The sequence below is a fragment of the Meles meles genome, chromosome 17 (assembly GCF_922984935.1).
Source record: "Meles meles chromosome 17, mMelMel3.1 paternal haplotype, whole genome shotgun sequence".
Lineage (NCBI taxonomy): Eukaryota > Metazoa > Chordata > Mammalia > Carnivora > Mustelidae > Meles > Meles meles.
The window spans coordinates 57,700,134-57,726,266 of NC_060082.1; the positions used below are offsets into that span (position 1 = coordinate 57,700,134).

The 26,133-nt window shown below is 41.7% G+C and overlaps 2 protein-coding genes across 6 annotated transcripts in view; both read left to right on the forward strand.

The window, feature by feature from the left end:
* Positions 1-11,675, forward strand: part of AHCTF1 (AT-hook containing transcription factor 1) — an 84,625-nt gene extending 72,950 nt beyond the window's left edge. For all 5 annotated transcript variants that reach the window (XM_045982312.1, XM_045982315.1, XM_045982313.1 and 2 more), the window contains 5 exons: positions 1,300-1,508; positions 3,052-5,038; positions 9,323-9,456; positions 10,522-10,601; positions 11,400-11,675. In XM_045982312.1, coding sequence (XP_045838268.1) covers positions 1,300-1,508; positions 3,052-5,038; positions 9,323-9,456; positions 10,522-10,601; positions 11,400-11,589 — 2,600 coding nt within the window. In that variant the 3' untranslated portion in view covers positions 11,590-11,675. The remainder of the gene's footprint in view (positions 1-1,299; positions 1,509-3,051; positions 5,039-9,322; positions 9,457-10,521; positions 10,602-11,399) is intronic.
* A 1,158-nt stretch (positions 11,676-12,833) lies between these two features.
* Positions 12,834-26,133, forward strand: part of LOC123927632 (kinesin-like protein KIF28P) — a 60,373-nt gene continuing 47,073 nt past the window's right edge. The window contains exons 1-2 of the mRNA XM_045982306.1: positions 12,834-12,899; positions 19,570-19,764. Coding sequence (XP_045838262.1) covers positions 12,834-12,899; positions 19,570-19,764 — 261 coding nt within the window. The remainder of the gene's footprint in view (positions 12,900-19,569; positions 19,765-26,133) is intronic.

A 26,133-nucleotide genomic window follows, 5' to 3' on the forward strand; every position in this document is an offset into this window, starting at 1 on the left:
GTGGAGCCTACCTGGGATTCGCTCCCTTGCCAACTTCCAACTCCCTCCCCCAACTCTGGCTCATGCATGAACACATGCGTGCACCCTCTCGCTCTTGCTCTCACTCTGTCCATCCCCCATGCTCCCCCAAAAATCACCAAAAAAAGAATAATTTCAGTTTTAGTGTTTTAAGTGTTCTATAACACTTTCTCTTCGGTCAGGTTCTATAGCTGTAAGTAGCCTTGTGTTCTAGGGAGGTGTATCCTCTATCAGAGCAGTGAGTTGCTTGTAAGGCACTCAGAGGTCTAATAGTTAGACGTCTTAGAATGGTTTTTGTGGACATATTTTCCTTCAGAACATTAAAGAAGAGTAAAATTAATTACCAGTCCCCAGCCAGATGGCACATCGGCTTTTCGATCTTCTGGGACTCCGATAGCTACACGGGACAACTTCTGTTTTTTAACTGAAGACCAAGATTGGCTTTTTATTAGTAGAAAATAATTGCAAACAACTGCATTTACTCTAGGGAAATTAACAAATATGTAGAGTTCATTTGATTATTTTTTTAAAATCCAATGACCCTTTTTTTTTCTTTCTGCTACACACTGATAATTGGAAGGTAAAGTGTGTGTTTTCCCATTCCTCTGCCACACGGACAGGTGAAAAACTTTCTTCGTTTTGTTTTATAAGCTGTTTTTGTATATTAGGGATACTAGCCCCATTATTTGTTGTTATGTTTTTTCCTAGTTTTTTTTAACTTTTAACTCTTTTTTAACTTACTGGGGTTCTTGGGTGGCTTAGCCTGTGGCCATATGGATACTTTCTGCCGAAAGAGAACTACCTAGTCCTTTTCACAGTGAGATATGGCCCAGACTGCAGGTCCCTTTTGCCGTTGTATACCTGCTCAGCAGGGGTAACTGATGGCCACTTGTCAGTCCCCTGATAAACATGATTTCCAGGTTCAGTGAACAGGGAACAAACATTTGAGCTCCTCCAAGCAATTGTCCTCATACTGAAGTTTCGCAGAAAGGGTGGGAATTATACCTAAGTTGAAGAAAAAAACCACTATTGTCATTTTTAAATGTAAAACTTACCTTTGTGTGTTTGTAGAAAGCAGATACATATTATTTAAACTGAATGGATACTGAAGAGATGGGGATTAATATAATATGTAAACCCTTATCGGCTTTTCCCCTGAAAGAAGCTAGAAACTGCTGGGCAGTAGGACAGATTTTCAAGGACATGTTCTCAAGTGCAATATAGCCTGTGCCTTTCTCTTGCTTCTCGAACAGTGTATGCGTGTGTGTGTTTTTCTTTCAGCTGTGGCCGATGTGCACAGTGATAGCAGAGACTCTGGGCTTGCTGCTCCTGAAAGTCCTGGGGTCTCTGACCATAAGCGCGACCAGGAAATAACACTGAACTTGCAGGAAGATCACAAAGTAGAACTTGATGTCCTGAAAGCAAGTGTTGACTTAGCGGAAGAAAAGCCTCCCGTTTCTGATGATCCTCCTGATCCTCAAGAAATTCATGTAAAAAACTAATTTTTTACTTCGTTGTTAGTTTTGGTTTAGTTAGGTTTCAAACCATAGTTTAAACCTAGTGTATTCACTTATTTTGACTGCTGTATAAAAACCTCTTTATAATGTCCATTAGAAGAAAGCATGTAAATATTTTGTGGAATATAAAAGAACACATCCTTTAAGTGAGAAAGTGTTTTTCGTGAAAATCAAAAGGTTATGTTAAAGAAGTCAGAACTGTAACAGTTTAGTTTCTGCTTAGTATCTAGTTCAAATGAAAGTTCTTTTAGCCATGAGAACAGATACTGGCTACTGCAGAGACAAGTATGACCACGAAACTATTCAGAGCATTTGAAAATAACTGAATACAGTTAGACAGGATCGTTCCCCCCTGCATACTTGTAGGAGAGTGCTCATTAGCTGGCTGGGGTTTAACTTCTGTAACATGAGAAGGGATTTCTTTCCTTTCTTTCTTTCTTTTTTCCTTTTCTTTTTTTGTACTTAATATGACTTACGGTTTCTCAAAATTCCACCACGTTTCTTTTAATATCAACAGGCAACTATATATGATAAGTGAATGTAAGATTTAAAAAAAACAAAAAAACCTCTTCTAATTTATAGAAATGTGATTGTATAGTATTTGGAAAGTTTCTTAAATCATAAAAATGTCATGGTTGTCCATATTCATTTTCATGAGTATTCTCACTGTAAAATGGATGGATAAAGTCCCCATTCCTTCAGCTGGGAAGCTAATAAAAATTGTGGGCATGGTATGAGTGAGAATCCTCATTTCTGGGTATTTCCAGTCTTCATCTCACTGAATGTGGGGGGAGTTGGGAAAATGTCATTGTCTAGGTGGGTGGTAATGTTCTACCTTCTTGGTCAGGAGATCTCTCTGTTACTCTCTACCTCCTCCTTTTTCTCCCCCTCCCTTACCAAAAGGTAAATGCAAGGACCATTCCTTCTTCCACCAAACCCTTGCAGGAGAGGTACTGAACTTGAAAGCCTTAGGAATTTCATGGTTTATGCAGCCCCAGCAAAGGGAAGAGGATTGAGTCTAGCCCAAGGGAGCTTATGTAGGTGAATTCTTCTTCAACCTTATGGGGATCATGCTGTTTAGAAAAAGTGTGGTTAGTTAGGGAATTTGGGGATTACCATTAAAACAATTTGGGGATTGTCTTTTTCTCCAGTTAATGTTTTTTTTTCTCGGGTGAGAACAGAATAAGTCCTTAAATGAGTATCATAGTAATTTTCAAGGTTTTATAAGGACTGTCTTTTTTAGCTAGGGAAATGTGAAATTTCTATTTTAATTCCATTTAGAATCTCAAAATCTTTTTCTGTCTAGTTATTTTGACCAAGTAATAATGTCTGATTGCTTAAAGGGATATTTTTTTATAAAGTAAACCCATAAGTATATGCCATATCAAATGTAGTTTATGTTTAACAATTCATATACCAAAGATGAGATGATTATTAAAAAACTGTATGCTTTAGGCTAAAATAAATGTATACATTAAAATTCTTTAACCAGTCTCTTATCTTTAATTCATTGTAGGTGACTGAACATGAAAAGCTCGGAATTCAAGATTCAGGACACGAGGCTAGGAGTCTTGCATTTAACGAGTTGTATCCCTCAGGGACTCTTAAGCTCCAGTATAATTTTGATACCATTGAGCAACAGTTTTGTTACTTATCTGATAATAAAGACTCTGCTGAGTGTGACGTTCCTGAAGTTGATGGGGAACTTTTTGGGGCTCAGAGCAACTTTACCTTGATATTGGAAGGTGAAGAAGGAGAATTAGAGACCGGTGATTCTGCAGCATCTAATGTGTTAGCTCCAGCAGCAAACACAGCCGCTGAGGAAAAACATGTATGCAGTGGGGAAAACGGACCGGGTGCAGAGTTGGCAACAGTCATTACTAGTGATCAGGAGTCCCAAGAGGTAGAGACCTTACCATATGTGCCTGAACCAATTAAAGTAGCAATCGCAGAAAATTTGCTAGATGTAATCAAAGACACAAGAAGTAAAGAAATTACTTCAGATACAGTGGAACAGCAGTCCATTCATGAAAACATACCTTTAATAAGCCAGCAGGTCATCACCAAGGTAGTCAAATCTACGTTGAAGACTGTTCAGGAAACAAGTACAATGACTGTAAATGTGAGCCAGCTTGATGACACGATTTCCTCCAGAACGCGCAGAAGAGTACGTGCCCAAAACCCAAGCGTCGTATCAGCACAACAGGAAGAGTCTATAGCTGTTGCTACTCCTGACAGGCTGGGCCTTTCAGGTAGGAGGACTCGGAAAAGAAAAGAAGTTTCTGGGTCTTCGGAAGGTGCCTCTTCTGATGTCAGAGTTCTCTCTGAAAACCAGCAAATACCTCAAATCCCTGGGACTCCCAGGAGAGGAAGGAAAAGAACAGAAGATAATCAGGACGTGCTAGGAAGTGATCATCCCATGGAACAGGACTTAGAGGTTACTCCAGTTGGCAAACTAAGGAGTGTAAAACCCTCTCAGCTGCTGGAACCAGAAACTGAAAAAAGTAAACTTTCGTCTGTTACCAAAAAGACTCCTAAAGGAATTAAAAAATCTGTGGACTATCTGGAAAGCGTTGAAATGGTAGATCTAGATCTGAAAGTTAGTAAAGGAGCACGTCCCAGTGGAAGTACCCGAAAACTGAGAAGTGCCACTCTAGAAGCTTCTAAAAAAACAGGACATAAGTCAGTTGGAGAAACTAAGCTTTTGTCTGTATCCAAAAAGACTCCTAAAGGAATTAAAAAATCTGCGGACTATCTGGAGAGTGTTGAAATGGTAGATCTAGATCTGAAGGTCAGTAAAGGAGCACGTCCTAGCGGAAGTACCAGAAAACTGAGAAGTGCCACTGTAGAAGCTGCTGAAAGTAGAGGACATAAACCTGATGCAAAGCCTGTGGACCAGGCACCGCCTGTCGAGCCTGACAGAAGTCCTAAAAAGAGGGAATGTAGCACACTCGATGTCACAGAAGACTCCAGACTGGATTCCTCACAGCTGAGTCTTCAGGCAGAATTTGGTAGACCTAGAAAACGTGGTAGACCAAGAAAAGTTCATCCGTCTGAAGATGTTGGGTCCAAGGCTGTCAAGGAAGCAAAAAGTCCCAAGAGGAGGTCAGGAATTCTCAGCAGCCAGAAGAGGTCAACAAGAAAGACCCCGGCTAAAAGAAAGACTGATGTTGCAAAGACAGCTTTAGAAAAATCCTTTTTAGTGCCAAATGAGGAACTTACTCTGGTGACGGGCTCTAAGAAAAAGCTTACGAAAAGGACTGAAGATCCAAGCCAAATGTGTACATTAGGCCCAGTATCAGAAAAATACACCGATGATGGAACAACAGCCATGGAAACTGACAACCCGGAAGAGAGGGTGCTTGCCCCAGCCACTCCACTGAAATCGTCCCGTAGCACGAGGACTCGATCTAGCAAGACCATCTCGTTTCCCGACCTCTCTGAACCGAAAAATGAGTTTGTATTCTCTACTCCCCTGTCAAAGGTTCCAAAGAAAGAGAAAGGTACGTTTATTTATATTCAAAGCACAGTTTCATCTTGCTCAAAGTCTTCAGCTTAAGATTCTGTTGTTTAAATCACAATTCGATTCAAGACCGTAATTATTTCTCCTAAAAATGATTAGTATTTACAGGAAATCCCCCCCCCATAAAGAAAACACATGTTACCTTTAAATAGTAAAATTTAGAGATTTTATGTTTTAAATTTTATCCTCAGATTCAGGAATTTTCTCATTCACTGTGACTGTTGAAGCCTTATAATTCACTTGACATGGGTTTAATTTTCTCGGATAGTATCGTTTCTCTTTATTCTGCCCTGACATAAGTGACTTAATTTCTCCCCAAATAGAATCAGCATTTTTTTTTTAAGATTTTGTTTATTTGACAGACAGAGATCACAAGTAGGCAGAGAGAGAGAGGGAGATGCAGGCTACCTGCTAGGCAGAGAGCCCAATGTGGGGCTCGATTCCAGGACCCTGGGATCATGAACCAAGCCGAAGGCAGAGGCTTTAACGCAGTGAGCCAGCCAGGCACCCCTAGAATCAGGGTTTTAATCTAAGTGCTGCTGTGTTTGGCTTGTGTCCCAGCAGATATCCACAACCTCAAATTGTTTTAAAGGGAAGGAGTAGAATTTTATTGAATAGGATACAGAAATTATTTCAGTGCCTCCTCCCTGTTGCCCATAAATTGGCACGACTTCACATCTAGCCTCCCTCATTGCCCCTCATGAGCTCACAGCTGTATCATTGGGTTGGTATAGCACATACCTTCCTTCCCAGCAGGGGGGACGTGTCTTCCCAGAGGGTAAGAATATCTTTTTCTTTATCTGTGCTATTGGGATTTGGAGGGGGGATGTTTCGGTGAAGTGGCCAATTAGGAGAAAGGGTCTAAAAGGTGATGATGATGATGAAGGAAATGTTGAGACACTGAGGTAGCTGAACAGAACCTGTTAGGGTCGTTCTTGGCAAATGTGATAAAAATGCTTAGGTGTGCAAAATGTAGTCGTTCACTTAAAGGCTGAAGATCTGAATTTCAGCAAAGCAGCTCAGGGACTCAAGTAAAGTATGTGACTTTGTTGTATTTATTTAAACCTTTCAGAACTATTGAGTGTACTTCCAAAAGCATTAGTGAACATCCTGTAAAGTTAGTTGCCTCATGACTTGAGGAAAGCCACTAGAAATGGAAGCTGCTTAAAAATCTTCAGACTGAAAATTTTCTGTATTCAGCATTCACTCTGCAAACACCCTGTTTAAATGTGCTGGTTTCTGCAGTCATTCATTTTAGTTACATAGCCTGAGCCCAGGGAGGGGCCCTTTGCCATCAGATGGATCCTTCGTTTTACAAAGGAACTTGTAGTTGCAGGAGGTCCATCTCCCTGCCCCCAGCCCCAGGTTGTTAGAAACAGCTCTTTGATTTTGTAGTGCTGTAGGGTTCAGTTTTTCACAGCACGAGGAGAGGGAAGTCCCGCCCGTGCTCTCCGTGGAGCAGAGCGCAGTGACAGGATATGTCTGGATTTAGCGCACTTGAAATGCCGTAGGATGAGTAGCCGGAGGTCATTAACACAATTCTTTCACACTTTCCTTGTGCCTTAGGAAAGTGTAGCAGACCACAAATTGTGTTAATACGTGTCACTAGCATCTCTAATCTTCGTCGTCCTTACGTATTTGGTGTCCATATGCCCGAGAACTAGTTTTACTTGTTTCTGTGGTAAAATACATGCCAGCCATAGAAAACTAGGAATTCAGTGTATATGGTCATCAGAAGGGCCGATAAGCAGCATTCACGTTTTCTTCCAGCTGTGTGTCTAGGGACTGCTGCTTCTCCCTCCTCACCTCGTGAGCATTTTCAGAGCCTCTCGAATACTCTTCAGAACCGGGTGGGTGTTCATGAGTCTGTGTGGCTCGTGGCTGCCCCACATCTCCCACATCTCCCGATGGGCTGCACACGCTTGTACGCTCTCCTGTTACATATTGGAACTGTTGTCAGGTTCTCTCGTGTTAAAAATGGGCACCTTCTCGCAGTAGAAGTGGTGAGAAATTGGGGACCGAGCTATCTCGTTCTTGCCACTCAGTAGCTGGGCGGTCAGTCCTTTCCCTTTGCTGCATCGGGCTTCTCACTTGGACCACAAAGGGGACAGCGCCAGCCCCGCAGCCTTCTGACCACAAAGCCATCACCAGCATCCAGGGCCACCCTGCCTCTCTCCCCCTCCTGCTAGAGTCCGCCCTGCTCCCCTGCCTGTCCTCGGTATATCCTGCCAGCTCCCCGGGGAGGGTAGGAGGCACCGAGGAGCGGGCACGGAAATACTCTCGTATGCCGGGAAGGCGGTCAAAGAAACAGCCGTCTTAGAATTTAGTTCAAGGTATTTTACTGGTCAGAAGGACGTGAAGCTTTGCCATCTCTGGATTTTGTCTACTTTCTGCTGCTCAGCGGCAGATACTGAAGAAAGGCCTGCTGTGGGCCTGAGGCCGAGCTGGGGTAGGTGTCTGTCAGGTGATCGGACTCCTGCTGCAGCGCAGTGAAGTGTCGCTGCTGTTCTCCTGCCCCAGTGCGGGGAGGCTGAGGCTCAGGGAGATGGAGCCCCCGTACCGCACACGATAGGCAGTGGCGTCCCGGAGCCCACGGGCTGCCCGGAGTCGTCAGGGCCGCTGACCAGTCCGTTGCTGGTGCTGAAGTCCACACTCGGGAGCGCCTTAGGCCGGCAGAACTTGCCCTCAGGAAACGTGGAGAAGTGGGTGAGGAATGGCATGCCAGCAAGGATCACAAAGCCTTGTTGGGCTTAGTAGAAGCGCCTGTGGGAGAAACGGGAGAGGCTGGACATTTTGTCCAGGGACAGTGGGTGTTTGCATTTCCGTACTCGCTCCGTTGACGTGTAGGAGGAGAAGCGGGGAGGAGTGTGAGCGGTCTAAAAAGCCAGAGCGGCTGTTGCTCCGGGTGGCCTGGAGAGGAGAAACTGCGTGTTTTCATTCCCTAGAAGGAACCTAGATAGCTTGCTTTTCAACGACCGAAGGGCAGTCACACCAGCTACCCTAGTTGTCGCCAAGGCTGCCCCTTACCCGCTAGTAGCAGAGAGGACTTCGATTTCCGACCTCGCCTCGGTTTTTTCTTATAGGCATCATGTGCTTTAAAAGCAGAATTTGACGTCTTAGAGAAGTCTTGATTGTCTGATTGTCTCACTGGGACTAGCCTTGGAGAATTTTATTTCCAGACTGTAAGTTCTTGAAGTAGAAACCTCGTAACAAATGCAGACATTTCTAGAGCACTCACTGCGCATCGCCCACACTGCTCGGATCCTCTCGTCTTCCTGGTGATGTCTTAGGTCCCGTCACTGTTCGCATTTTGTAGAAACTGAGGCACAGAGGGGTTTAACTGATTTGCCGCCTGCAGAAGCTAGGACCTAGCCGGCAGCAGACGGCTTCACCGGCCGCTTCCACAAGCACAGGGCTGCTTGCCGTGAGTACCGAGACCCCGTGGTGAGAACAAAATCTGAGATGAAGTCTGTGATGTTTTTAGTTACATACTGAACCAGTTCTTAATTCAGCCATTCTTGTCTTTGAAATATCTTCCTATCAGCTGGTCTTCCACATTCATTACTTTCTCTGCTTGTTTTTTCCTTTACAGCGGGGACTTTTTTCTGTTGTTGCTTTGATCCAAGCAACTACCTCCGAATAAGCTGGATGGACAAAACTTTGGAGTGTTCTTTGAAGATAAAATTACTTTTGTAAACTAAAACCTTGTCTCTGGAATAGGTGGGCTTACAAAGCAAACTAGCTTAGCTTATGTACAGATTGATGCTTCCCTTCCTAAGAACATTTGAGGAGCAGTAAAGATTAGAACTAGTTGGGACGCCTGGGTGGCTCAGTGGGTTAAAGCCACTGCCTTCGGGTCAGGTCATGATCCCAGGGTCCTGGGATCGAGTCCTACATTGTGCTCCTTGTCCAGCAGGGAGCCTGCTTCAACCTCTGCCTGCCTCTCTGCCTGCTTGTGTTCTCTCTGGCAAATAATAAAATCTTTAAAAAAAAAAAAAAAATTAGAACTAGTTGACTGATACAGTTCTGAGCATTATAGGTTTTATTTTTCTACTGTAGCATTTAGTTTGAGGCATTAGATGTTCCTGAATTTTGGGTCTGCCCCATTGTTCTTGTCCTCCTGGTGCAGCCGCTGTGTTCAGATGCTCGTGTCTTCCTACCATGTGTCGTTTGTTCCAGGCTTTAAAACAAACCATAGGTAACTGAGATGGATGTAGATGGGCATGGATACAGTGTGTGTTCTTTTCTCCCTGCCTTGCTTTAGGGAAAAAAATAGAGGCTCCGGCACAGCTGCAAGAATTAGTTTCAGATTTATCTTCTCGGTTTGTCTTCTCGCCTCCTGCATTAAGGACCAGGCGGAAAACCACATCTAACACATCCAGAGCGGGAGATGAACTGGTAAGAAGTGCAGTTTATTCATATGCTTATTTAAACATGCTCTGTTCTCCATTTCGGCCATGTTTCCTAAATAAACCTCTGGTGAAGGCGCAGAGTTTTAGACCAAAAGCCCCAGATGCCCTTTTCTGCACTTCTGGGGGCCCGCCCTTTGGGCGCAGTATGTCACCGATGGTGTGTTCCTGGCCGCTGCGGTTCAGATGACCCATTAGGGGAAAGGCTTCTAGCTTTCAGTGTCGCCTCAGAAGGATCCGGATGTGTTTATCTAGATTAGAGGTCTGAGATCCCTGACCTCCCGGGGTATCACGCACACCCCACACTTGGAGAGAGCGTGTTTCAGAGGTGACTGTACCACCTGACTGCACATAATCCTAAAAATCAAAATAGCTCTAGGGCTGAGAGGGAGACAGACCCATATTTTAACATTAATCTTAAACATTTCTTGAACTATCTGCTATGAGCCATTTACTGTTGAAGGACAAAGACTTACACAGAAATCACTTGGGCAGATTCCTGGTCTTTCAGGAGCTCAGTTTAATTGAGGAGGCTGAAGCACATAGTTGTTTCCCGGTATGGTGAGAATCATTTATACTCAAATAACCCTATAGATGGAAGGTAAAAGGCACCACTGGAGGGGAAAACTGGATCGCAGAGGCACAGAGGCCTGGCAGTCTGCAGGGGTGAGGCACTGCTTACCAACAGGTGAACAGCCACGTGCACATTGAAGGCGGTATGAAGTGAATTCTAGGGAGGAAAACTAGTCTCTGGTGGCCTGTTCCTTTACGAGATGATGAGAGCCTGGATGTGGACGGAGGCAGTGGGAACAGGAGGGCAGCAGACTGAAACACGCCGGCCTTGGAGATGAACTGGATGTGTGGGCATAGGGCCCTGGATGGCCTTAGATGACCAGAGTTCCTACTAAAGATAAAAGGGGTGCATTGGGGACTTGTGGCATCTGAATTCACCAGCCCTGTTTGGTCATACTCCTTGACTCAGGATAGAACTAATCCAGCGCGGATTTCAGGTATTTACTTACATGATTTATCTTCTTAAATTTTTAACTCGCAGAAAGATAATGCTCCATCAGAAACTGTGGGAAGGCCAAAAGTAAAAACAACCAGGACATCAAAGACAAGACAGACAAGCAGGTATGACCTTTTAGATGCTGTAATTTTTATCCAGAGTCATAAGTTAGGGAAATGAAACTCTTCAGGGAGCGGTCATTCTTAGGGGCATTGATGCACACTGGCTCGTGGCGATGGCCAGGTCTCCTACATAGCAGTGAAAGCCCATCCGTCCTTTTTAAGGAAAGTTCAAGAGGGCAGTTCTGTGCCTGACGGGACTTTGTTTTGGCAGTGGGTGGGGGAAAGCAGTGGGAGGTTTCACCCTTTCCTTGGTAAATGTAGATAATTACTAATAAAAATAATCGTAAACTTAAAATTCTTGCACTTATTTTACGAGTAACAATAAAACTTCCATTTGTGGAGAAATTGAAATTTCTCTTGGTATATTGACGCTTAAGCATGATTGAATTTCATAAAAGTACCAAGTAAATCCACTTGATCACCCTTTAAAAACGGACTTCATGAGACCTTGGAGGCCATATGAGACCATAACTCATAACACCGTTGACATGTCATCGGCTTTGTGTATATATGTGGGAAACTTCCTATAACGAAAGTGTGCACGAACTTGCCAGTGGCTGGCATGTGAGCATGCTGATTCTCACACACCTGACGGCCCGCTGGCCTTCAGCCCACTGACTGGGAAGCCTTTACGCAGCCTTCAGCTGCCATACGTGACCGGAAGCTTCTCTTCGCTTCTAAAGTCAAAGCACCAGGAAAGGGTACTGCTCGTATAGGCTTTTCCCTCAGTGGAATTGGGAAGTGGAGTCTAGTTGATATTATAATGTGTTTATTCTTACCTGAATTATGTTTTGTTTTCAGAAGCAAAGAAGAAGATGACTGGTCACCTCCTCCCGTGAAAATCCGGCTGATTTCTCCTTTGGCAAGCCCAGTGGATGGAGTCGAGAGCAAGCCTCGACGAGCGACAGCAGTAGCGGGAAGAGCTCCAGGAAGGGGCCGGAGGAAGCTGTCTTCCTTTCCAAAGCAAGTTTTACGCAGAAAAATGCTATAATTTTTTTTCAAGTTTTTAATGAACACCAATTTGTAAAATCATCCGGATTGTGTGGATTATTAAAAATCATCTAATTTGGAAGAAAATAATTTGTATAAATTACTGTAAATTTTTGTAAACAGAAGGTCTTCAATAAGTATAATAACTCCATTAAGGAGTGTGATTCTTTTAGTCTGGGCAGTTTTTCTATTTTATATTAAGACTTCATACGTTTATATAATATGTAAATATGGCTTATTATTGGAATGTTAAATAAAGTATACTTCATGGTAGTTGTGTCTGTTAGATTTTTGAGAGGGGATTTCTGTTTTAATAATGATTTTATAATGCTAGTAGGCATTGGTCCCATTTTCTTTTGCTACAGTTAAAGGTATTAGACCAGCCTTAAAATGAAGATGATTGGACTGATTTTTTTTTAAAGTTGCTATTTTATAATTTATGCACTTTGCTCCTATGATTGAGATTTCTAATCATAAAATGTACATATATATATTTTTGCCTGTTACTATGTTGAAATCGAATTATGGGCATGTAATTTTGCCGCATTTTGTAGTTGAACAAATTTTGTATATTCTACCTCAAGTGAGTCATTTTCCAAGCAATGCATTGGTTAAATACAATGTTGGCATTTCTTGTTCAGCAAGCTTAAAGGCTCTTTACCTTTATGGTCTCATCATTTTTCAGAGACTAATTATTATCCAGATTAGAGTGACCGGTTCACTGCTCACTAGCCTCTTAGAAAGGTTTGAGAGGAAGGGAAATGTCGAACAAATTTGTTTTATGGTACACCTCGTGTGTGCCAAGTCTCGCTAGAATGAGAAGTCTGAACATTTTTATTATATTCTTGCTGTGAAGGAGCTTGCTATAAAAAAATCACAGAAATCCCTTAATATTCAGGTATGAAAACTGACGCATTTTCATAGGACCTCAGGCACAGACTATTGAGGATGGGGAACAAGTGTGAGGTGGGAAGGGAAAAGAAACGAGACACTTGTCTGCAGTATGACTGTGTGCAATTCAGTGGGGACGCTTGATGTAGCCTGTGAAACTCATCCCTAAGTAAGTGCTGTCAAATAATTTATAACAGGTCATCGGATAGTGTGTAACGAATGGACCATTAATAATTGATTGTCTAGAAACAAACTGCTTGTGTTGGCTAAGCTTGTAATGTGTTAGTATGAAGCAGAAGCACTGTGCTTTCCACCTTATTTTTCTACCAAATAAATACCACAAGAGCTGGGAAAATGACGACATCTCTGCCGAGTACTGACGGTGTGCGGGTAGCTGTGCGCGTGCGGCCTTTCAGTCAGGTCAGTGATGAATGCGATGCCGCCTGGTTGAAACTCTGACTAGATCTTGCATTTTATTCCTTGTCCTAATGATCGTTATCAAACGTGTATTCAAGCTGCTTGTCATTGATGGAACATTAAACTTCTTTAAATGAACTTGTTAAACGAGTAATTTAACGATCGCAACATAATTAGTGAACACGTAACCTCATTCCTTGGCACAAGTAGCTCAATAAAAAAAAAAATTGATGAGAGAAACGGACCGCAAGTTTTTTTAAGCCAGTGCGGGTCGGCGAGTACAGATGCATGCTCTTTTTAACAATGTACTTCCCCCACCGCTCCCTCAGCTGTGCTGCTACTACGGTGTAGGACAACAGAGAAGGGATACTTGTCCTGGGACCCCGTAGGAATCTCTGATTACCAAGGCATTAGTTACAAATTTTACGATAGTTTTCACTGCTGTAGATCAAACGCAGCCCTGGAGAAATGGTGCAAAGCAGTTTGCAGTCTCATTACGTAGGTAAGTGGTGACGGAACGTACCACAGTGGTGAGGCAAACGGTTCCCAGAGATGGATCAGGTCTAGTTCATTCTGCCTGGCTCGGTCATGAAGATTCTGGAGATGGAGGCATTTCACATGACCCAAGGGCCAAGTAAGATTTGGACAAGGATATGCCAGACGGAATGACGAGCAAGGGGTATATCGGTCCTGAATGGCATACAGTGAGCGTAACGGAGACCATACATGAGGTCTTCCTTCCCTTTTGGACCTTGTTCAACCTGATGCTCTCCTCTCTGGTCCACTAGTATTCAAGATTGTTTTGCACATTTTCCGTCAGTGTCCGTGATTTCCGCCCCCTAGTATTCGTGTGTATCACAGCCACCAGGTGACTTGTCACAAGACGGCTTTCTACACCCAACTGGACAACTGCAAGTGCAGGGGCTCATGGGGGCTTCTAAAGAGGCATGGCTTTTCAGGCACCCGATTGATAAAAATAAAGGATTTTGTATGCAATTTAATGTCTTAGCCAAGAAAAAGGAGGAAATAAAGCCATTTTATAACCTAGCCTGTTATAAGGCTAAAGGTGGTCCAGGGCTATTTTTCACTGGCCTTTAATACTATTAGAGTAACTACAAGTTTTGAACAGGATGTAGAAAGTAGGCACCTTAATTACATGGCTTTTAGGACCCCTCATCAAACATGGCATTTGATCGTATTCCACCACCAGTGTGGGCTAGCTTATACTAGAACAGTAGCAAGGAGGAGAGCGGGCCAACTCGAGAGGGGACGAGGGTGGATGGTCCTGGGCATGCTTGGGCAACTGGTGCCCCTCCGGTGGGGCGGACTCTGACTCTCAGACTTCCAGTCTTTATCCTCATGGTGGGGTCGGAGCACCAGCTTGGTGAGACTGTGTTTGAAGAGGTGGCACTTTCTCAGGAGCCCTTGAACTCAGATGAGCTTGGGGTCAAAACTTGACTTTCTCACTCACCCACTATGTGACCTTGAAGGTTTTAAGCTCTCTGAGCCTTGGTTTCCTTCCATACAAAATGGAGATGGTGATAACTTAGGAGGCTTACTGTCACAAAATGAAATGAGATAATTGTTAATCAACACAGTGCCTGACAAGTAGTCTTGATATTAGCCGCTATAATTTTTTCTTATTTGAGAGAGACCATGACGATATTGTGGGGCGGGGGTGTGCAGAGAGAGTCAAGCAGACTCCGCACTGAGCGCTAAGCTCAGTCTCACAGCACCAAGATCAATCCTGTAACACCAAGATCATGACCAGAGCCAATACCAAGAGTCGGACACCCAACTGGCTGAGCCACCCAGGTGCTCCTGCTGTCATCTTTTATATATGGTTTCACTGAGATAGTTCACCTACTATAGGGTTCCCTCACTTAGAGTGTACAATTCAGTGATTTCTAGTATATTCACAGAGAGGTGCAAATACCAGCAGTTTCAGAACTAAAATGTTTATGACAAGAATCTGTCACTTAGCTTCATCATCCTTGTCCCTCTGGTTCTCAGCAGCATTAATCAGTCTATTCCCTGTTCTGCCCAGGTCATGTGAATGCGATTAGTCTTTTGTGACTGGCTTCATCGACTTGACATAAGGTCTTCAGGGTCCATCCACATTGTCACACACACCAAAATTCCATTTCTTTGTGGGTGGATACTATCCCATTGTATGGATGTACACATTTCATTTAATCCATTCCTCAGTGGATGTTTGAGTCCTGTTGGCTTTCTCCACAGCCTTACTTTGGTTCCTGTGAGAAGTAATGCTGCTCTAGACGCTCGTGTGTAAGCTTTTGTGTGGACACATGTTTTTATTCCTCTTGGGTTTATACCCAGGCATGGAATTGCTGAGTCATACAGTAACTAGTTTCATCATTGGAGGAACTGACTTTTCCAAAACCAGCTGTACCGTCTTGTGCTCCCCACAGCCAGTGTGCAGGGGTTCCACTTTCTCCAATCCGATCCAGCTACCTGACTGTTCTAGCCTTCCTGGGTGTGACATGGTGCCTTGTGGTTTTGAACTGCAGTTCCCTGATGACTAAGGATGTCAAGTATCTTTTCATATTGTTGTCCATGAGTGTAGCCTCCTCAAATGGCTCTTCAGATCTCTTACCCATTTTTAAATTGGATTATCTTTTTACATTGAGCTGTTCTTCTGGATACAATTCCTTATCAGATAATATGATGTGCAAATTTTCTCTCATTCTGGGGGCTGTCTTTTCACTTCCTTGATGGTGTCCTTTGAAGTACAATCATTTCTAATTTTGATGAAGTCTTACTTTTTGTTTTTGGAATTCATGTTTTTGGTGTCGTGAGACTCTTTGCCCAATCCAAGATCATGACTATTTACTCCAATGTTTTCTTCTGTACTAAAATCTCTTACCTTTAGGTCTTCGTTCCATTTTTTTAAAATTTTTATTTATTTATTTGAGATAGAAACACCCCAACAGGGCGAGTGGCAGAGGGAGAAGCAGACTCCATGCACTAATCAGGGAGCCCAATGCGGGCTCGATCCCAGGACTCCAGGATCATGACCTGAGCCGAAGGTGGATGCTTAACTGACTGAGCCACCCAAGTGCCCCTCTTTGGTCCATTTGGTGTTAAGTTTTGCATGGGGTATGAGGCAAGAGTCCAAGTTCATTGCTTTTGCATGTAGCTATCAAGTTTTTCCAGGACCGCTTCTTGCAAAGGCTATTCTTTCCCCATCTTTGGCAGTCTTGTTGAACATCAGTTGGCCATGGAGACCTGGGATGGTTTCTAAACTCTCCATTTCATTACATACATCTGTATGCCTATCATTGTGCACGTATCATACTGCCTTGGTCACTCATTGGTTTGTACTAAGTTGTGAGATTGGGAATTGTGAATCCTACTTTGTTCTTTTTCAAGATGGTTTTGACTCTTCTGGGTGCCTTCCAGTTCCATGGAAATTTTACTATCAGCTTGTCAATTTCTACAGAGAATCAGGTAGATTCTGACAGAGATTTCACTGAATTTGTATGTCAGCCTGGTGAGTTACCATCTTAATGCTAAGTCTTCTCATCTATGAATGTGGGGTCTTTCCAATTTTTAGATCATCTTTAGTTTCACTCAACAATGTTTTGTAGTATTCAGAAGATATGTTTTAGACTTCTTTTGTTAAGTATTCCCGAGTATTTTGTTCCTTTTGATACTACTAGAAATGGAATTTTTCCATTTCATTCTTGATTGTTCAAGTATATAGAATTGATTTTTGTGTATTCATTGTGTATTTTACAATCTTACTGAACTAATTTATTAGTTCTAATAGTTTTCTTGGTGAGTTCCTTAGGATTTTCTATATACTAGATCACATTATCTGCCAAGAGAGCATTTTATTTCTTCCTTTTCTATCTAGAAGCCTTTTCTTTCTTTTTCCTGCCTGTTCTCTGTGGCTAGACCCTCCAATACAATATTGAATAGAAGTGTTGAGAGTAGAAATCTTTGTCTACTATCTGATCTTAAGGAGTAACATTCAGTCTTGATCATTAATGGTTAGGATATTAATTATGGGTTTTTCACAGGTGCCCTTTATCTGAAGAATTTCCATTCTATTTCTTAATTTCTGAAGTGTTTTTAATCATGAAAGGGTGTTGTCAAATGCATTTTCTACATCTATTGGGATGATATGTGGGTTTTGGTTTTCATTCTATTAATATCAAGGTCAGGTGGAAGGAGCACAGCCCACAGCCTTATTTTGGTTTCTGCAGGAAAGAATGGGCAAGGCATAGTGGGCGAGTTTGAGCACTTTTAAGATTATATAGTTTTGAGTCATTTCAGTGGGCTCTGGGCTAGAGAGGTGGTCTCACGTACCTGGCCCTGGGGTGATTTAGGGCAGGGGAAATGTTGGCTTGGTGTGTGAGAATTAGGTATGGGAGGTGTTTGGGAGATGGACTTGGGATATAGACTTTGGATTGGTTGGTTTGCATGAAAGCCAAGTTGTTTACTATCTCTAGGAATTCATTAGCCCTGGAGGGCCAGTCTCTCTAGGCCCCAGGATACCAATGCATTATCAAATACAAGAAAATAACAAACATGATTAATACAATCATTTTCAGATGTTAAACCAACCTTATATCCTTGGGATAAACCCCATTTAGTCACGGTGCATAATTCCTTTTACATGTTGCTGGACTTGGTTTGCTAATAATTGATTGAGGATTCTTACGTCCATATGCATAAGAGACATTGGTCTATATTTCCGTTTTCTTGTGATGTCTTTGTCTGAATTTGGTATCAGGGTAACACTGCCTTCATCAAATATAGGTTTGGGGAGTTTTCCCTCTTCTATTTTTTGGAAGAGTTTACGAAGAATTGGTATTCTTTAAATTTTGGTAGAATCAGCATTCAAATCATCTAGGGCTTTGCTTTTTTCTTTTCTACTTCAATCTCTTCACTTGTTATAGGTCACTTCAGATCGTCTTACTTCATGAATCAGTTTCAGGAGTTCTGTGTCTAAGAATTTGCCCATTTAATCAAAATTATCTAACTTGTTGGTACCCAACTGACCATAGCATCCACTATAATCCTTTATTTCTTTAAACATGGTCTCCTTTGGTTCCATATGCTTATAATGCTCACAGTCTGGCATCTGGTCACTCACAGATAGTCTCTGTTGCCTGCCATTTTCCCAATGCATGGGTCTTACTTTCCTGTTTCTTTGCGAACCTCATCATTTGTTAATGGAAACCTGACCCGAGATAATACGGTGTAGCAAATCTGGGAACTGATTCTCCCACACCCCTGTATGTAGCTTGTTACTGTGGCTTATTTGTTGGGTGACGGGTTGGATATTGTAGTGAAGTCCATCCCCCACCTCAGGAGGGCACAGCTTTAGGTATGCCCTGGACACCCTGGTGACGCTGGTTTGGGTTGGGCTCATTCCTCTCTTGACACCAAGCTGTTCAACTCCATGGACTGACAGCTGACTGCTCTGTTTTCAGCAATTCCTGGAGGCTTAAATTAGTCTGCTGAGTAATGCAGTCAGATTCAGTTTCCTTTAAAAGGAACAGTCTCTGAGATCACTGACTAATATTTTTCAGGACTCCAGGTGGGTCCGTCCAGCTATGGTATTTCCCAGCCACCCCCTTGCCCCTCTTGCCCCCGCAACTTCTGCAAACTAGAGGGCCTGTAATTTAATCCTTATCAAAACAAACCTCCTCCCAATTCCCTTTCATCACGACTTCCGTTCTTGATTGTGCCCTTAGGACCCAGCTTCTCCAAGAGGGCAAATGAAGTCAGTGACTTTGAGAGGACATGAGCGGCTATCCCCCTGGCAGGATGTCTACACCTTGACTCCAGACTTGGGGGTGGGGACAATGGCAAGTTGCTGTTTTAGAAGCCCAGCACTTGTTGACTGTGGAACAGCTGCCCGAGATCCTCTCAGCTTCTCTGTCCTGGTGTGGACCCACCACCTCGGGGGCTGGGGCAAGGACGGCCAGGGCCCCCGTGTCCTCGGCGGGCCGATCCAAAGTAGAGCCTCTGTTGTACACTGGGTACAAGAAGGAGTCCCCACCTCTCACCAAGTCTCTCCCAGGACTTAGCTTCGGCACCAGGCAGATGGGGGTAGGATGTGAAATGCTGATCTCCTGCTCCTAGCGGGAAGAAAGCCCTCCACCTGCAATCTGGGAGAGAGGCAGCCTTGTGGTGGGGTCTCCAGCAGTCTGGGGGCGTCTCCACTTGGCTGAGCTGGTGGGAGAGAGGAAGGGAATGGGCTGGCTTCAGATACCAGACTGCCCTTTCTTCGTAACTGTACTACACTTCCTTGAATAGATGTTTTATTATTGGCCATCTGCCCTGAGGACCGTTTCCAGGGTCCTGAAATGGTTGTTCTTCCTTTTTCACGAATAATTTTCCCTCTTTTCACTGGGGTGTGAAACAGGGAAGCTCTCTGTTGCTGTAGTCATTGCTGTTAGCATAGCTGGGTGTTAGGCTGGTCTCAGAAAATTAACATCACTAGATACCAGCCTTTCAACAATTCTGAGGGAGTCTAAGAGCCCTGCTTGTCATAACCGCTGCTAAGAATAACAGAGAACAGAATGAAGAGCTGGTAAGTGCCCGGCTTAATTCCTTAGTGTCAAGACTTGCCAAACAACTTGGATGACAAAGAAAAACTACAATGATGAACTCTGAATCTGTAATTTGACTATAGAGAGAGAAGAACTCTGGGAGCAAATGTGTGATTTCCATGCATTCCGGGACCACCACAACCATACAAGACCCTAAGAACCCAGAACATAGGAAGACATTTACTTTTGACCTGGCATATTGGTCTCATGATGGATTTCAAAAGGACCAAGATGGTGTGTTTATTTCAGCTCATCCTAGCAGTCAATTTGCAAGCCAGGTAACTCGCTTCAAAACACAACTTCAAAGGAAGGGTGGTTTGTTTCTTTTTTTTTTTTAAGGAAATGTTAATGGTAGAACAGTATAATTTTTTAATGCACGCATGCTCTGGTATGTACTTCCATCTGAGAGTTTGATTTTAAATTTTTTCCTTTTTCATGCTAAACGTGACGTCCCAAAGTACAGCTATTGCCTAAATAATTTTTAGGAACTCAGTCAGTTGAATTGCAGTATGTTGTCGTATTTTGAACAAGAAGTGTCAGTCAACTCAATTATATCTTGCCTCTCCGAAATAAGAAAGTAAGCAATATTTGTGATACACTCAGCATTTGAGAATTCTTGTTTTATCAAGTATTTCACATGTGCCAAACATTATTCCATATTGGGGAGATAGATAGGCAAGTGCATTCAGAAATGTTAGATGTTCTGGGTAAGAACATGGGATATGATGGGGTAACAATGGAGAGGAGGTCATTTCAATCTGGACCAAACTCATTGAGTTTCTAGGATCTGGGTGTGTGTAGTTTCGATCAAATTTGGAAAAGTTTCAACCATCATTTTTTTTCAAGTATCCTTTATCCTGCCCCACCTTATTCCTTCTGTGATTCCAACCAAGTTTGTTCCACAGGTCACTGAGGCTCTGTTCATTTCCCCCTAATCTTTTCTCTCTACTCTTGTCTGCCTATTTGTCTTTCAAACTCAGCTGAAAGCTTACAGCTTTTATTAAACCACTCCTGAAAATACCCCCTGTTGAATAGTTCTGTCCTCACAAACTCACTAAAAGGATCTCATGGACCCTGGAATGCTTTCAAGAACCGCCACCCCAGAGTAATCAATTAAAAAAAAAAATCAAATAAAATTTTGTAACTAGTCAGTCAATTGTGGGGAAATGGGATTAGGAAGCGTTCAATCCAAAACACAGCAGGAAAAGAGGGGGAAAATAAAAAGGAGATGGGAGAAGTAGAACACAAGCAGTGAGCCGGTAAACTCAATGCCAGCCACATCACTTATTACAGCAAATGTAAATAGACGTGCCAATTCCAAGTCAGGAATGATCAGATTTCATAGGGAAAATGGGATCCAACTCCGATTAGAGAAACCCCATTTAAATATGGACATTATCATGTAAAAATTAAGAAAAAGAAAACTATAGAGGCCATATTTACATCACATAAAGTAGATTTCACCACAAGAAACATTCCATAATGATAATCAATTTATTAAGGAAACATACCACCCTAAATGGGTATGTTCCTAATAATATAGCTTCAAAGTACATGAAGGAGAAACTGCTAGAAATTGAGGGAGAAGGAAACAAATCTACAACCGTCATTAGTGATTTCATCACTCCTCTCTGAGTAATGGATAGAACAAATAACCAAAAAGTCAGTACTATATAGAAGACCAGACCAACACCATCAGCCTAACTGGCCATTACGTATTAGAGAACTCCTTTGCTACCCACCACCCAACCACAGCACCACACATTCTTTACACCTGAGCACAAAACTTCCACTACAAGAGACCATATTCCAGGTCATAAAACGCTTCTCAATATCGTGAGATAACTGAAATCATACAAAGTACATTCTCTGTCCATCGAACTAGAGAGAAGTGAAAGATATTAGGAAAATCTATAAATATTTAGAAAATAACAGACTTCTAAATAATCCATAAGGCAAGGAATAAACCATAAACAAAATTAGCAAATACTCTGAATAAGAAATTTAGGGGTGCCTGGGTGGCTCAGTCGGTTAAGCGTCTGCTTTTGGCTTGGGTCATGATCTCAAGGTCCTGGGATCGAGCCCCACATCAGGCTCCCCACTCAACAGGGAGTCTGCTTCTCCCTCTTCCTTTCCTCTCCCCCATACTCTTGCTCTCAAATAAATAAATAAAATCTTGAATAAATAAAAGCAAAAATTTTAAAATTTTTCAAAGAGGCTCAAGGAGAGGCTTAGAGAAATTATAAAGCATTAAGTTATTAGAGAAGCACAATCTCAAGTCAACATTCTAGTCTTCCACCTAAGAATTTATTTATTTTTGTAAACTTTTTAAAAAGATTGTATTTATTTATTTGACAGAGAGAGAGAGAGATCACAAGTAGGCAGAGAGGCAGGCAGAGAGATGGGGAAGCAGGCTCCCTGCTGAGCAGAGAGCCTGATGCGGGACTTGATCCCAAGACACTGAGATCTTGACCTGAGCCGAAAGCAGAGGCTTAACCCACTGAGCCACCCAGGTGCCCCCGACCTAAGAATTTAGAAAGGAAAGAGCAAATTAAATACAAAGCAAGCAGAGGAAGAAATAAGAAAGAGCAATAATTAATGCAAAACAGTAAAATAATAGGAAAACCGATGAAACTCAAAGCTAATTCTCTCAAAAGTTCAATGAAATTGAACCTTTAGCCAAACCAATCAGGAAAGCAGATACAAAGTACCAAGATGAGAAATGAGTCATCATGGCAGATTTTACAGACATGTGAAAAGGAAGGGAATATAATGAAAAACTTATTGCCAATAAATTCAACAAGTTAGATGAAATGACACAAGCCACTGAAGGTCACACAAAAACAGATAATTGAACTAGCCTGAAAGGAACTGAATTTATAGTTAAAAACCTCACAAAGAAAACTCTATGTCCAGATGCCTTTGCTGTGAATTCTACTGAAGTAAGAAATAATGAGAATTCTTAAAACAAAACAAAACAAAATCCTAGAGCTGACGGAAGAAGGAACATTCATTTTTTGAGGCCAATATTACACCAAAACCCGCCAAAGTTTATGAAAACACTACAGGTCAATATCTATCATGAACATAGACACAAAATTTAACAAAATTTCAGCAAATAGAATCTAAAATATTTTAAACAATACATTTCTATCAAGTAGGACTTTACTGGGAATGTAAGATTGGCATAATATTTGAGGATTGATTTAATTCATCATATGATCAGAATCCTGGGAGGCAATATTTGGTCAGATGCAGAAAAAACTTTCGACAAAATCCAATCAAAATCAAAACTCTCAGTAAACTTAAAATAGGAGGGAACTTCCTGGAAATAACCTTGCCTAAAATACATAGGTAATATCATATTTGATGCTGAAACACTGAATATGCTCCCCCTAAGACTGGGACAAGGCAAGGAGGACCAATCTCATCATTTCTATACAACATTTACTGCAGGTCCTAGCCAGGGCAAGTAGGTAATAAATAGGAAATTAATGATATGCAGATTAAAAAAGGAATAAGTAAAACTATTTTTAGATGACATCATTATCTATGTAAAAAGCCCTAAGAAATCAACAACAACAAAAAGGGCTACTATAGTTCATAAGTTTGTTTAGCAAAGCCCGTATACAAAAATCAATAGTATTTCTCAATACTAGCAGTGAACAACTAGAGAGTGAAACTATAAAATATTTACAATAACACCAAAAATATGAAATACTTTAAGAATAACTTTAACAAAACATGCAAAAGCTGTCCACTATAAAACATTACTTAAAGGAAGACAGACATGCATTAGAAGACTCAAAATTATTAAGAAATCAAAATGAGCAGGGTGCCTGGGTCGCTCAGTGGGTTAAGCCTCTGCCTTCGGCTCAGGTCATGATCCCAGTGTCCTGGGATCAAGCGCCATATTGGGCTCCCTGCTCAGTGGGAAGCCTACTTCTCCCTCTCCCACTCCCCCTGCTTGTAGTCTCTCTCTAGCTATGTCTCTCTCTGTCAAATAAATAAATAAAATCTTAAAAAAAAAAGAAATCAAAATGAGCAATCAATTCAAAGCAATCTCAACCCAAACCCAAGCAATAAGGTTTTGAAGCAACTGATAAACTATTTCAATAATTTACATGGAATGGTAAGGGACTTAGATTAGCCAGAATTATTATTTTTTTGAAGATTTTATTTATTTATTTACTTATTTATTTGAGACTGAGAAAGTGAGAAGGGGAGCAGAGAGAGAGGAACAAGTAGACTCCATACACTGAGCACAGAGCCCAGTGTGGGGTTCTATCCCATGACCCTGAGATCATGACCTGAGCCAAAATCAAGAGTCAGATGCTCAACTGACTGAGCCACAGAGGCCAAAATTAATTTGAAGGACCATGAAACCTGAATAATTTAAAACCCACTAGAGAGCTTCTGTAGTCAACACAGAGTGGTACTGGCTGAAAGATAGAGAAAACAGATCAATGGAACAGAAAAAGGTATCTAGAAATCGATTTTCATATATTGTCATTTTTTATGAGGATGCTCTAATGGGTTGAATAGTGTTCCCCCCAAATCTAAATCCACTCAATACCTTAGAATGTAACCTTATTTGTAAATAAGATATTTTCAGAAGTAATTAGGCCATACTGGATTACAGTGGACCCAAAATCCAATTCCTCTCTGATGAGGGAAATTTGGACACAAAGACACACAGGGAGAATGCCATGTGACTGTGAAGGTAGGTGGAATGATATAGCTATGAGCCAAGGAATGCCAAGGAATGCTGGGAGTCACCAGAAGCTGGGAAGAGGTAAGGAAGGATTCTTTCCTAGAGCCTTCAGAGAGAGCATGGCCTTGCCAGCACCTTGATTTTGGACTTTCAGCCTTTGGAATCATGAGAGAATAATTTTCTGTTGTTTTTAGTCACCTGTTTTGTGGTAATTTGTTATGGAGCCCTAGCAAACTAATACAGGTGAAAAACTTCTTCAAAATTAAAGCCTTCCAACAAATGATGCTGGAAATATTAGATATCCATGTGGAAAAGTATGACTTCCTTATTCTTTCCTCACGCCATATAAAAATGAACTCAAAATGGATCAGAGACCTGTTAGAGCTAAAATTATAAAGCCTCTAAAGGAAAGAAGAAAATGTCTGTGATCTCAGATTTGAAAGATATCTTAGGACACAATCTTAAAAAATATTTTTTAAGTTCAAGTACAATTATGTTAAAAGAAAATAATAAATGAGACTCATTTCAAAAAAGCTTTTGCTCTTTAAGACATCCCAGTAAGAGCATGAAAAGGCAAGCTACAAAGAAAGAAAATATTTACAAGACAGATAAAATATCCAAAATATATAATGAGAACATAAGTAGCAACCTCTTTGACTTCAGCCATAGCAACTTCTTCCTAGGCACATTGTCAAAGGCAAGGGGAGCCAGGGCAAAAATGAACTATTGTAACTTCATCAATATCAAAAGCTTTTGCACAGCAAAGGAAACGGTCAACAAAACCCACAGAGAGCTGAGAGAATGGGAGAAGATCTTTGCAAATGACATAGCAGATAAAGGGTTGGTATCCAAAATCTATAAAGAATTCATCAAACTCAACACCCAAAAAATAAATAATCCAATCAAAAAATGGGCAGACAACATGAACAGACATTTCTGCAAGGAAGACATCCAAATGGCCAATAGACATATGAAAAAGTGCTCAACATCACTTGGCATCAGGGAAATACAAATCAAAATCAAAACCTCAATGGGATACCACTTCACACCAGTCAGAATGGCTAAAATTAACCAGTCAGAAAAAAACAGATGTTGGCACAGATGTGAAGAAAGAGGAACGCACTTACATTGTTAGTGGGAACGCAAGTTGGTGCAGCCACTCTTGAAAACAGTATGGAGGTTCCTCAATAAGTTGAAAATAGAGCTACCCTACAACCCAGCAATTGCATTACTGGTTATTAACCCCAAAGATACAAATGTAGTGATCCAAAGGGGCATGTACACACCAATATTTATAGCAGCAATGTCCACAATAGCCAAACTTATGGAAAGAGCCTAGATGTCCATTGGCAGACAAACGAATAAAGAAGATGTGGTATATATATATATATATATAATGGAATAGGATGCAGTCATCAAAAAATTGAAATCTTGCTGTTTGCAACAATGTGATTGGGACTAGAAGGTGTTATGCTAAGCAAAATAAGTCAATCAAAGAAAGAAAATTATCATAGGATCTCACTGATATGCAGAATTTGAGAAACAAGGAAGAGAATCATAGGGGAAGGAGAGGGGAAAATGAAACAAGACAAAACCAGAGAGGGAGACAAACCATAAGAGACCCTTAATCTCAGGAAACAAACTGAGGGTTCCTGGGTCGGGGTGGGGGATAGGGTGGCTGGGTGATGGACACTGAGGAGAGTATGTGGTATAGTGAGTGCTGTGAATTTGGTAAGACTGATGAATCACAGACCTGTACACCCAAAAAATAATACTTCTATGTTAATATATATATAAAATAAATTTTTATAACTTAATATTAAAAAAACAAGTCAATTTTTAAAGGGAAAATAATCGATCAGAGGCTTCATTAAAATAGATACGAAAAACCAATGAAAAAGTGTCATACTTCATTACTTGTTAGCGAAATGCA